Genomic DNA, 12,835 nt, shown 5'->3' with positions numbered 1-12,835 from the left:
TCTAGTAGGCAGTGCTGACTTGTTGAGGGCTAGTTTACTTGTTGGGGCAAGAAGATTGCCCAAATTTTGGGCTTTCTTAAAAACGAACTTGGTGTGCGGTGGTAAGAACTCCCCCACCACTTTATCCCTTAACAAGATTGCCCAATGTTTCCGTATAATACTCTGGAACCTCTTGTATCCTGTGTGAAATTGAGTAACAATTGGTAGGTTTTTTATTTGTTCTGGAATACTAGCCATCTCCCCCACTATGAGTTTATTCCCGCCTATTAATGAGTCTCTCGGTATGTCCCTTACTTCGTTTCTGGCTCTCTCCAGTGCGGTCAGGGGATACCCTTTCTCCATGAATTGCTGTTTCAGGTATTCTGATTCGTTCTCATAGTCCTTTACATTCGTGCAATTCCGTCAGACTCTGGTGAACTGGCCCTTGGGGATGTTGTTGAGCCAGACTGGCAGGTGACAGCTGGTTAAATGAATATAGCTATTCGCGTCGACCTCCTTGCGATAGCATTTGGTATGCAATTGGCCTCCTTCTATGTATATGGTAAGGTCCAGGAAGTTAATACAACTAGCACTAATAGTGGGCGTAAATTCAAGACCGAAGTCATTGTTGTTAAGGTTGGACAAGAATGATTCCAGCGACTTCCATGAGCCGTCCCAGATGATTATTACATCATCTATAAACCTTCACCATAATATCAAGCCCTCGTTTAGACGTCCGTTCTCGTATATATGGGATGCCTCCCACTCTGCTACGTATATGTTTGCGAAACTGGGCGCAAACCGCGTGCCCATCGCGGTCCCCCATGTTTGCAAAAAGAATCCATCCTCGTACATGAAGTAGTTGTGTTTCGTGATAAAGGAGATCCCTTCTTGAATGAACTGGATCTGATTACTTTGATAGATTCCTAGTTTCTGGAGAAAGCCACCCGCCGCTAGACATCCTTTTTCTTGGTTGATCAAGGTGTATAGGGATTTTATATCCAGGGTTGCTAGCAAATATTGCGGTTTCCAGGTGATTGTGTTTAGCACTTGTAGCATGTGTCCTGTGTCCTTCATATATGCCGGGATGAGCGACATGCATTTCTGCAAATGGGTGTCCACATACCGGGATAGATTAGCTGTCAGGCTATCTATCCCGGAAATAATAGGTCTTCCTGGTGGTTTTGTTTTGTTCTTGTGTAGCTTTGGTATGTGGTAGAACACGGCTATACTTGGGTTCTCCCTATACACAAACTGGTATTCTTTTTTATTCAGGATACCCTGAGCTTTGCCCCTCATGCACAAAACCTTGAGTTTGCTGACATAGTGCAAGGTCGGGTCGCCTAGTAACTTCTTATACGTTGTTCCGTCACTCAGAATTCTTTCAGCTTCCTCCTGGTACATTGTGCGATCGAGAACCACAATCCCACCTCCTTTGTCCGCTGGACGGACAATAATGTCATTATTGGCCTGGAGCATCTTCAAGGACTTCCTCTCTTTCTGGTTCAGATTATGCGAGATGTATGTAGGCCCTTGCTTCTTCTGATGTAGTTTACGAATGTCTGCTGTTACCAGCATGTCGAATGTGTGGAACGCATTCGAGTATTCCTGTACGGGGTTAAACGCAGAAGAGGTTAGCCAGTGACGTATGGACGAACTTGGATGGAGCCTGGATATTGTTTCTAATTCCTGCCTGTTCTTTTTTCATGAAGTACTTCTTCAACGCTAAATTGCGTAGGTACTTTTTGGTGCTGACATATAGATTAAATGGTCTAGCCGAGATGGTGGGGGCAAATTTCAATCCTCTTCCTATTCAGGAATGTGGTTGGATAGTTCGTTTTTTTCTTTTTCTTTTTTTAGAAGAAAACGAACTATCCAACCACATTCCTGAATCGGGATTTTTTTTGGGTAGGAAACAACAAAAAACCAAAAGAGGCAAGAGAGGCAGGCAACTCTCCAAAAAGAAAATGAATTCATCCAGAGACACTCAGGAAATTCATAACTTAAGTTCACATCAGTTGACGGACATGGAGCGTGCCCTTCTACAAAGAGGATTGAAATTTGCCCCCACCATCTCGGCTAGACCATTTAATCTATATGTCAGCACCAAAAAGTACCTACGCAATTTAGCGTTGAAGAAGTACTTCATGAAAAAAGAACAGGCAGGAATTAGAAACAATATCCAGGCTCCATCCAAGTTCGTCCATACGTCACTGGCTAACCCTTCTGCGTTTAACCCCGTACAGGAATACTCGAATGCGTTCCACACATTCGACACGCTGGTAACAGCAGACATTCGTAAACTACATCAGAAGAAGCAAGGGCCTACATACATCTCGCATAATCTGAACCAGAAAGAGAGGAAGTCCTTGAAGATGCTCCAGGCCAATAATGACATTATTGTCCGTCCAGCGGACAAAGGAGGTGGGATTGTGGTTCTCGATCGCACAATGTACCAGGAGGAAGCTGAAAGAATTCTGAGTGATGGAACAACGTATAAGAAGTTACTAGGCAACCCGACCTCGCACTATGTCAGCAAACTCAAGGTTTTGTGCATGAGGGGCAAAGCTCAGGGTATCCTGAATAAAAAAGAATACCAGTTTGTGTATAGGGAGAACCCAAGTATAGCCGTGTTCTACCACATACCAAAGCTACACAAGAACAAAACAAAACCACCAGGAAGACCTATTATTTCTGGGATAGATAGCCTGACAGCTAATCTATCCCAGTATGTGGACACCCATTTGCAAAAATGCATGTCGCTCATCCCGGCATATCTGAAGGACACAGGACACATGCTACAAGTGCTAAACACAATCACCTGGAAACCGCAATATTTGCTAGCAACCCTGGATATAAAATCCCTATACACTGTGACCAACCAAGAAAAAGGATGTCTAGCGGCGGGTGGCTTTCTCCAGAAACTAGGAATCTATCAAAGTAATCAGATCCAGTTAATTCAAGAAGGGATCTCCTTTATCACGAAACTCAACTACTTCATGTACGAGGATGGATTCTTTTTGCAAACATGGGGGACCGCGATGGGCACGCGGTTTGCACCTAGTTTCGCAAACATATACATAGCAGAGTGGGAGGCATCCCATATATACGAGAACGGACGTCTAAACGAGGGCTTGATATTATGGCGAAGGTTTATAGATGATGTAATAATCATCTGGGACGGCTCATGGAAGTCGCTGGAATCATTCTTGTCCAACCTTAACAACAATGACTTCGGTCTTGAATTTACGCCCACTATTAGTGCTAGTTGTATTAACTTCCTGGACCTTACCATATACATAGAAGGAGGCCAATTGCATACCAAATGCTATCACAAGGAGGTCGACGCGAATAGCTATATTCATTTAACCAGCTGTCACCTGCCAGTCTGGCTCAACAACATCCCCAAGGGCCAGTTCACCAGAGTCCGATGGAATTGCACGAATGTAAAGGACTATGAGAACGAATCAGAATACCTGAAACAGCAATTCATGGAGAAAGGGTATCCCCTGACCGCACTGGAGAGAGCCAGAAACAAAGTAAGGGACATACCGAGAGACTCATTAATAGGCGGGAATAAACTCATAGTGGGGGAGATGGCTAGTATTCCAGAACAAATAAAAAACCTACCAATTGTTACTCAATTTCACACAGGATACAAGAGGTTCCAGAGTATTATACGGAAACATTGGGCAATCTTGTTAAGGGATAAAGTGGTGGGGGAGTTCTTACCACCGCACACCAAGTTCGTTTTTAAGAAAGCCCAAAATTTGGGCAATCTTCTTGCCCCAACAAGTAAACTAGCCCTCAACAAGTCAGCACTGCCTACTAGAGCTCCCCCGGGGTCCGATGTGGGGTTTACACCTTGTGGTAGATGCTTCAACTGCATCAATACAACATTCAAGAAGACCCGCCAAGTCCAGTTCATGGACAGCAATAACACCAAGACCTTCAAGATCAAAAATAAAATCTCCTGCTTCTCAACAGGGGTTATATATATTATTATTTGCCCTTGCAAGAAACTGTATGTTGGTCGCACCAAGCGGGAACTCAGGATACGAATTAAGGAGCACTTCACCAACATCCAGAAGGGATATATGGGACACCCCTAATCACGGCACTTTGTGGAGCACCATGGGAAGAAAACAAAAGACATATATTTCTGTGGCATCCAGAAAATCCAGCCGAATGCTAGGAAAGGGGACTTCCTTAAACAGATGTCAAGAATCGAGTCCCAATGGATATTCTCACTGGATAGCCTAGCTCCGAGGGGTCTTAACCAGGAGTTGGAATTGTATGCCCTCTAAAATTTATGTCCAAAATCATTCCTCACACATTCCAACTCAGGGGGTCCATCCCTTCGCTGTAGTCCACCCACCCCTCCATCAGCTCTCTCTCTCCCTTTCCCCCCCCCCGTATGTATATCAGTCAGTGCATTCATGTGTTAATAAGTACCCCCGTCCATTCCCATAATAGGGATATACATTGAAATTCAGGGGTCACCACTTCGTCCCATCCTTTCAGTAGGGACATATTTTAACGGGTATGAATCGTAGTTTAGTGCGTGCAGGGAGTGTTACCAACCCAATTATTGTCTAATATATCCGTAGGTACGGGGATGGGACTACACCCCTGCCACAGTTGTCCCCGCACAGCCCAATTAATACCCTCTATTTAGTAGGTTTTACATATTTAATACGTATATATTTAATACATATTTTATCTCAAGATAGTCGTTTTTCTTTTAGCCGCCAGTTTTTATAATTGCCCGAGCGCAATGTTTTTGCAACATACATTATTTGTTTTTAACCAAATATTTTTAATAAAGTATTTATTTTTAACCAGCGACCACCTATCTAAGTGATAGTAAATCTTTTATGTACCCACACCGGTCATACCCCAGATATAATAACTTTAGATATACATAAACAGGGCGCAGAGCCTTGCCTATTGCAATATCCAAAGAACACACACCACCTGTCTGAGGTAATTTCACGTGGAGGCGGGCTGAGGGCGGGGTGATACCCCATCTGTAGCGTATAAAGGGAGAAGAGGTATTGACATACGGTAACCCTGACGAAGAAGGCCGAGCACCTTCGAAACGCGTTGGTTAGTCGCTACCTTTTTGGCTCCAACGCCGCTCCGTACCTTAGTGACGTCACTTCTTAGGCACCAGTGAGCTGGCGCCAGCGGCCATCTTTTTTCCTCACGGTTACCAGGGACGCCTTCGGCCGGGGCTCCCAGGTACCGCATCAGCTGCAGAGTCCTCCTCTGCCCCCCCGCTCTTCCACTCCCCACGGACGCCGCATCAGACTACACAGCGGACGCCTGTTTGGGGTACACCTAGGACGCTGGAGTGCTACAACATACACAACTAGGTAAGCACCCTTTTCGTGGTGAGCGCCATAGTGTGCGTAGTTTTCTTCTTGCATTATGTCCCATACCTGGTTACAAAGATTGGTTAGTAAACTACTTCATATTAAAGAATGAATGCCTATATCACCAAATATTAGGAAATCTTTCAGTAGAACATACATCTGATGTATAAGAGATATTAGGTTTAGGTTATAATCAGGTTCGGACTGGCCCACGGGACAACAGGTGAATCCTCCAGTGGGCCCCTTTGCAGGAGTGGGCTACCACCATCTTATATGAGCAGTTCTTGGCGCAATACACTTGATTTACTATGTACAGATAAAGGCAGCATCTTATTAATTTATTAATCTACCCAGTTGATCGCTATAAGTTTGTGAATTATGACAATGTCACATTTGCTTGTAGCTAAACAGTGGGCTCCTGAAGTTGATGTTACTGGTGGGCCTTTGGCACTCAAGTTCAACTTCGGTTATAATATCCTAAAACTCACCTCCCAGCACGGCAGAAAGAAGAATATGAGTGCCATACTTCTTTATCAAGTTCTCTGTGATTTGTGCCGAGCTTGGTCTCCTCCCCAACTGACGGATGTTCCGGACAAACTCTGGAGCCAATGTTAGATTAGGAAATTCCTTACTCTCCAGTGCCATGTTCTTCACTTTCCAACGACCAAACTCCCTGGGAAGAATATTCAAGAGTAAATGCATCGAATAAAAAGAAATTACATTTCATTCACTCTACATAAAGCTGATTGTTCTTCCTATTTGCATTATCTAACAGATGGAAGAGCCTTACCATTTCCCAGCAGTAGACGCTGATGGAGCAGTGCCTCTAATGGACCATTATTACGGAGCACTTTAATATGTTTTTAAACCAATTTTCCAACTAATATGCATTTTCTTATTAATGTAAATTGTATCTACAATTGTGTGCACTCAGATCATAAAGCAGCATAGACTTCACATACGACCACTCACGCGCAATTAGACACAGCGAGAAAGTTCTCGATGAAATACCAAGATGGCCAAGATGGAAAATCAAAGTATGTAGTAAGGAAAATTATAAGTGTTGGATCATGAATTATGATCGACTATGGTCATAAGATGCTGCCGAAAAGTGTTGTACGAACCAATTAATGCATAATCTTTGCCAATCCCGGTCTTCGGGATTTTAAGGAATGTTCATAGACTGATCAAACAGATAGAAGGGACCAAACTTTCCATAAAAACCTTTCATGACCTTATGCAAAATCACTAATGAACGAGCACAAAGTTTATGTCTGGAGAGACTGATGGTTTCCCGCTGCGCTTACTAAAGTATTCTTCGGCCACCTACTGTAAAAAAAAATGCAGCCACTATGGTGAAAATTAATCTCTATGACAACCTTTACTTTCTACCCACACAGACTGTACTATGAAGTACAAACACCATTTGACATATTTCTTTTCTGGTCAAAAACAATTATAGTCCGCCGTGACGTGTCCAATGTAACTCCATATATTGGGGACTACGTGAAAAAACATTACTGGTTGAAGTGATTTGTGGAGTTAGGACTTCATGTGTCACTAAGTTAGACCCCTAGCCGTAAAAATAGAATTTGATATCACACATGGGTGTGGGAATGTTTCTCCTTTCCGAAATACCATATCATCTGCGAGGCCTCTAACATTCTTCCTTGTGTGGAGACTTATAGGCCATGTGATGCTCCTCTGAGAATTTACATATGCAAGTAGCATGACCTATAAATCTCTTGATGCCAATATTGCAGTCTCCACAAAGATAAATGTTACCCATTAGATCCCCTGTTAAATGCTTCTCATCCAGCCAAATCAGACGTCATGCTTTGCACTGATGAGGAGCAAGCACTATGAAATGTGTGTAAGTAGAAGGTATGGTTTGTTATGTGTAAAATTCTTCATCATTAGATATTGAGAGGGAATCTGTCACCAAGTTTTTGCCACCTAATCTGAGATCAGCATAATGTAGGGGTAGAGACACCGGTGATATGTCACTAACTGAGTTACTTGCTGTAGTTTTGATACAATCACTGCTTTATCAGCAGGAGATTATCACTAGAGGACTAGTAAACCTGCTGCTATGTAGCTCTCCATATTCATGAGTTCTGTAAAACCCCGCCCCCACCACTGATTGGCAGCTTTCTGCCTATGGACAGTGCACACAGAAAACTGTCAATCAATGGTGTGGGTGGACTTTTACAGAGCTCGGCATTCAGAGAACTGGTAGATCTGCAGCGATAAAACAGATTTTAATCAAAACTTCAGTAATCTTTTATCAGGATCTATGCCACAACATTATGCTGCTCTCAGATAGGGTAGCAAAAGTCTGGCTACAGATTCCCTTTAACAGCATTGTCCAGGTAAGGTAACATCTATTGTACCTTCAAGGACCCCTGCAAACTGGGATTTGTACAAATAAATATTTTATCTGCACGTATAATGTAGACATCTGTCCTTATTTTAAAAGGCTAGACCAAGGAGACAAAAACAAGGATAAGAGGGACTCAAGACAAGACCTTGAATGACTCACAAAGACAATTTATGGTGAAAATAACATCACACTTAGACATGTACCTGAAAACCCAGCGAGGAAGATTTATCATGCTAAACGCTCCAGAATTCTGTCTCAAATTTCTCCAAAACGCTGTTTTTCATGATTTGTATTACATTTGTGTGTTTTAGATATTTTCTACTTTTTACCCAACAAGGGGAATTGCTTCTCTGAAAAGGCGTGGCTTAGAGGAAAAGTGGAGAGGCTTAAAGCATAGTATTATGTAGCAAAAATGTACAAACATTGCACAAATGTCTGGCATAACATAAACTAAGCAGTAGGTGATCTCAACTGTTTCACAGCATGTTTTTGTAATCTTTAAAGTTAACCTGTCAGAAGGTTTTTACTAACTCATCTGAGAGAAGCATGATGTAGGCAAAGAGACCATGAACCCAACATTGTATCACGTGGTTTACTGGGTGCAGCAGTTCAGACACAGAGTTTTTAGATTTAGAAAGCAGCAGAGCTGAGAAAGCTAGCCCCGCCCACACCAGGCTCTGTATGTACACAGTCCGCGGCCATTGAGCTGCAGAGAAGGGAGCGGACTTGAATCACAGCACTTGCATCAGCTAGTCACAGCAATGATAATCAGCAGGTGGTAAAACCTACTGTCAGGACTCTGAACATTTTTTACCTTTTGTGCATCACAGCCCTTTTCCAACACGGCGTCTTTGGTCTCATGTGCACTTGTCTTCCTGCTATAAAACTCCACCCCAGCCTTCAGTCTGTGCTAGATTATTCTGCTTTGCATCCAGCTCCTGATTACTCCCTGGCCTTGCACCTGCACCTGCTCCTGTGAACCTGTGTGGTGATCCTGCTACTCTGCTCTGAGTTCCTGCTGCATACACAAGTTTCCAGTAATCCTCCTTCATCTGCTGCTCATGTTACTTCCATCTGCATTTGCTGGACATGTAAGCTGTTTCTGCTCTGCAAAACCTGAGACTATTAACCAGGCCTCCCTGGTTGAGCTAAGATATGATTTGAACTGCCTAATAGCATATCTATCTGTGTCTGGACTAAGTCAAGGATCTATTCGTGTCAAGTTTCCTCAAGAATAACTGTGCTTCATAGACTTTTTGTTTGTTTGCATCTACCTCTGAAGTTTCCTATTGACTAAGTTGCGTTTATTATTTGCACCAAGTGTTGTGGACTTGAGTTTCTTTCTGCACCTGCTTGAATCACCGTGTGATAATATAAACTTTACCACTTATACAACTGTGTCCTGTTGTCTTGTTCCACGCAAAGAGTCTCCTCCTGAATTATCCCCTATAATTATTACACCTACAGTGTAAGTAAACAACATCACACAGCTTGACATGTGACACATCAATGAATTCTGTGTTTTAACCCCTACCTCATGCTATCCTCAGATTACATAGCAAAAACCTGATGACAAATTCCCTTTAATAGCTGCAAATTTTTAATATTGTAAATAAAAAAAATGATCTGTTGTAAAATTGATGCAAATGAATGCATTTTATACAAAATATACATTTTTTCTAACAAACACACTGCATCAGTTTGCATCCATTTCTTGAAAAAAAAAAAGAAATGAATCCTGGGGAGTGTCAAGAAAGCCTGCGACTTGATTTCTGGATGAAAAAGAGATGCAAAAGTCTTTCATAGACTACAATATTATAAAAAATAAAATCAATTTTATCCAATTTCTTAACCCCTTCCTGACATCGGACGTACTATCCCGTCGAGGTGGGGTGGGCCCCCATGACCACGGACGGGATAGTACGTCCAGCGCGATCGGCGGCGCTCACGGGGGGAGCGCGGCCGATCGCGGCCGGGTGTCAGCTGCCTATCGCAGCTGACATCCGGCACTATGTGCCAGGAGCGGTCACGGACCGCTCCCGGCACATTAACCCCCGGCACACCACGATCAAACATGATCGCGATGTGCCGGCGGTGCAGGGAAGCATCGCGCAGGGAGCAGGCACTGTGAAGCAGCCTGCACTTCTCTCAGATCGGTGATCTGTCAGAGTGCTATGCAAACTGGCAGATCACCGATCTGTATTGTCCCCCCCTGGGGCAAAGTAAAAAAAATTTTTTCCAAATGTGTAAAAAAAAAAAAAAAAAAAAAAAAAATCCAAAATAATGAAAAAAAAAAAAAAAAATTATTCCCATAAATACATTTCTTTATCTAAATAAAATAAAAAAAACAAAAAAAGTACACGTATTTAGTATCGTCGCGTCCGTAACGACCCGACCTATAAAACTGGCCCACTAGTTAACCCTTTCAGTAAACACCGTAAGAAAAAAAAAAAAAAACGAGGCAAAAAACAACGCTTTATTATCATACCGCCGAACAAAAAGTGGAATAACACGCGATCAAAAAGACAGATATAAATAACCATGGTACCGCTGAAAGCGTCATCTTGTCCTGCAAATAACGAGCCGCGATACAGCATGATCAGCAAAAAAATAAAAAAGTTATAGTCCTGAGAATAAAGCGATGCAAAAATAATTATTTTTTCCATAAAAGTTTTTATCATATAAAAGCGCCAAAACATAAAAAAATAATATAAATGAGGTATCACTGTAATCGTACTGACCCGAAGAATAAAACTGCTTATCAATTTTACCAAACGCGGAACGGTATAAACGCCTCCCCCAAAAGAAATTCATGAATAGCTGGTTTTTGGTCATTCTGCCTCACAAAAATCGGAATAAAAAGCGATCAAAAACTGTCACATGTCCGAAAATGTTACCAATAAAAACGTCAACTCGTCCCGCAAAAAACAAGACCTCACATGACTCTGTGGACCAAAATATGGAAAAATTATAGGTCTCAAAATGTGGTAACGCAAAAAATATTTTTTGCAATGAAAAGCGTCTTTCAGTGTGTGACGGCTGCCAACCATAAAAATCCGCTAAAAAACCTGCTATAAAAGTAAATCAAACCCCCCTTCATCACCCGCTTAGTTAGGGAAAAAAAAAATGTATTTATTTCCATTTTCCCATTAGGGCTAGGGTTGGAGCTAGGGTTAAGGCTACAGTTAGGGTTAGGGCTAAAGTTAGGGTTAGGGTTGGGGCTAAAGTTACGGTTAGGGTTTAGATTACATTTACGGTTGGGAATAGGGTTGGGATTAGGGTTAGGGGTGTGTCAGGGTTAGAGGTGTGGTTAGGGTTACTGTTGGGATTAGGGTTAGGGGTGTGTTTGGATTAGGGTTTCAGTTATAATTGGGGGGTTTCCACTGTTTCGGCACATCAGGGGCTCTCCAAACGCGACATGGCGTCCGATCTCAATTCCAGCCAATTCTGCGTTGAAAAAGTAAAACAGTGCTCCTTCCCTTCCGAGCTTTCCCGTGTGCACAAACAGGGGTTTACCCCAACATATGGGGTAGCAGCGTACTCGGGACAAATAGGACAACAACCTTTGGGGTCCAATTTCTCCTGTTACCCCTGGGAAAATACAAAACTGGGGGCTAAAAAATAATTTTTGTGGGAAAAAAAAAATATTTTTTATTTTCACGGCTCTGCGTTATAAACTGTAGTGAAACACTTGGGGGTTCAAAGTTCTTACAACACATCTAGATAAGTTCCTTGGGGGGTCTAGTTTCCAAAATGGGGTCACTTGTGCGGGGCTTCTACTGTTTAGGTACATTAGGGGCTCTGCAAACGCAATGTGATGCCTGCAGACCATTCCATCTAAGTCTGCATTCCAAATGGCGCTCCTTCCCTTCCGAGCCCTCCCATGCATCCAAACGGTGGTTCCCCCCACATATGGGGTATCAGCGCACTCAGGACAAATTGGACAACAACTTTTGGGGTCCAATTTCTCCTGTTACCCTCGGGAAAATACAAAACTGGGGGCTGAAAAATAATTTTTGTGGGAAAAAATTTTAGTTTTATTTTTACGGCTCTGCATTATAAACTTCTGTGAAGCCCTTGGTGGGTCAAAGCGCTCACCACACATCTAGATAAGTTCCTTAGGGGGTCTACTTTCCAACATGGTGTCACTTGTGGGGGGTTTCTACTGTTTAGGTACATTAGGGGCTCTGCAAACGCAATGTGACGCCTGCAGACCATTCCATCTAAGTCTGCATTCCAAATGGCGCTCCTTCATTTCCGAGCCCTTCCATGCGTCCAAACGGTGGTTCCCCCCCACATATGGGGTATAAGCGCACTCAGGACAAATTGGACAACAACTTTTGGGGTCCAATTTCTCCTGTTACCCTCGGGAAAATACAAAACTGGGGGCTGAAAAATAATTTTTGTGGGAAAAAATTGTAGTTTTATTTTTACGGCTCTGCATTATTAACTTCTGTGAAGCCCTTGGTGGGTCAAAGCGCTCAAAACACATCTAGATAAGTTCCTTAGGGGGTCTACTTTACAAAATGGTGTCACTTGTGGGGGGTTTCAATGTTTAGGCACATCAGTGGCTCTCCAAACGCAACATGGCGTCCCATCTCAATTCCTGTCAATTTTGCATTGAAAAGTCAAACGGTGCTACTTCCCTTCCGAGCTCTCCCATGCGCCCAAACAGTGGTTTACCCCCACATATGGGGTATCAGCGTACTCAGGACAAATTGTACAACAACTTTTGGGGTCCAATTTCTTCTCTTACCCTTGGGAAAATAAAAAATTGGGGGTGAAAAGATAATTTTTGTGAAAAAATATGATTTTTTATTTTTACGGTTCTGCATTATAAACTTCTGTGAAGCACTTGGTGGGTCAAAGTGCTCACCACACCTCTAGATAAGTTCCTTAGGGGGTCTACTTTCCAAAATGGTGTCACTTGTGGGGGGTTTCAATGTTTAGGCACATCAGTGGCTCTCCAAACGCAACATGACGTCCCATCTCAATTCCTGTCAATTTTGCATTGAAAAGTCAAACGGCGCTCCTTCCCTTCCGAGGTCTCCCATGCGCCCAAATAGTGGTTTATCCCCACATATGGGGTATCAGC

At 42.8% G+C, this 12,835-nt stretch overlaps 1 protein-coding gene across 2 annotated transcripts in view; it reads right to left on the bottom strand.

Moving 5' to 3' along the window:
• The window catches only part of BRINP2 (BMP/retinoic acid inducible neural specific 2), a 380,544-nt gene that overhangs the window by 311,914 nt on the left and 55,795 nt on the right, over positions 1-12,835 (bottom strand). For both annotated transcript variants that reach the window (XM_077277295.1, XM_077277294.1), the window contains exon 3: positions 5,846-6,030. In XM_077277295.1, coding sequence (XP_077133410.1) covers positions 5,846-6,030 — 185 coding nt within the window. The remainder of the gene's footprint in view (positions 1-5,845; positions 6,031-12,835) is intronic.

This window comes from Ranitomeya variabilis, chromosome 8 (genome assembly GCF_051348905.1).
Source record: "Ranitomeya variabilis isolate aRanVar5 chromosome 8, aRanVar5.hap1, whole genome shotgun sequence".
Classification (NCBI taxonomy): Eukaryota; Metazoa; Chordata; class Amphibia; order Anura; family Dendrobatidae; genus Ranitomeya; species Ranitomeya variabilis.
The sequence above is the reverse complement of the archived record's forward strand: the minus strand, read 5'-3'. Positions and strand labels throughout refer to the sequence as shown.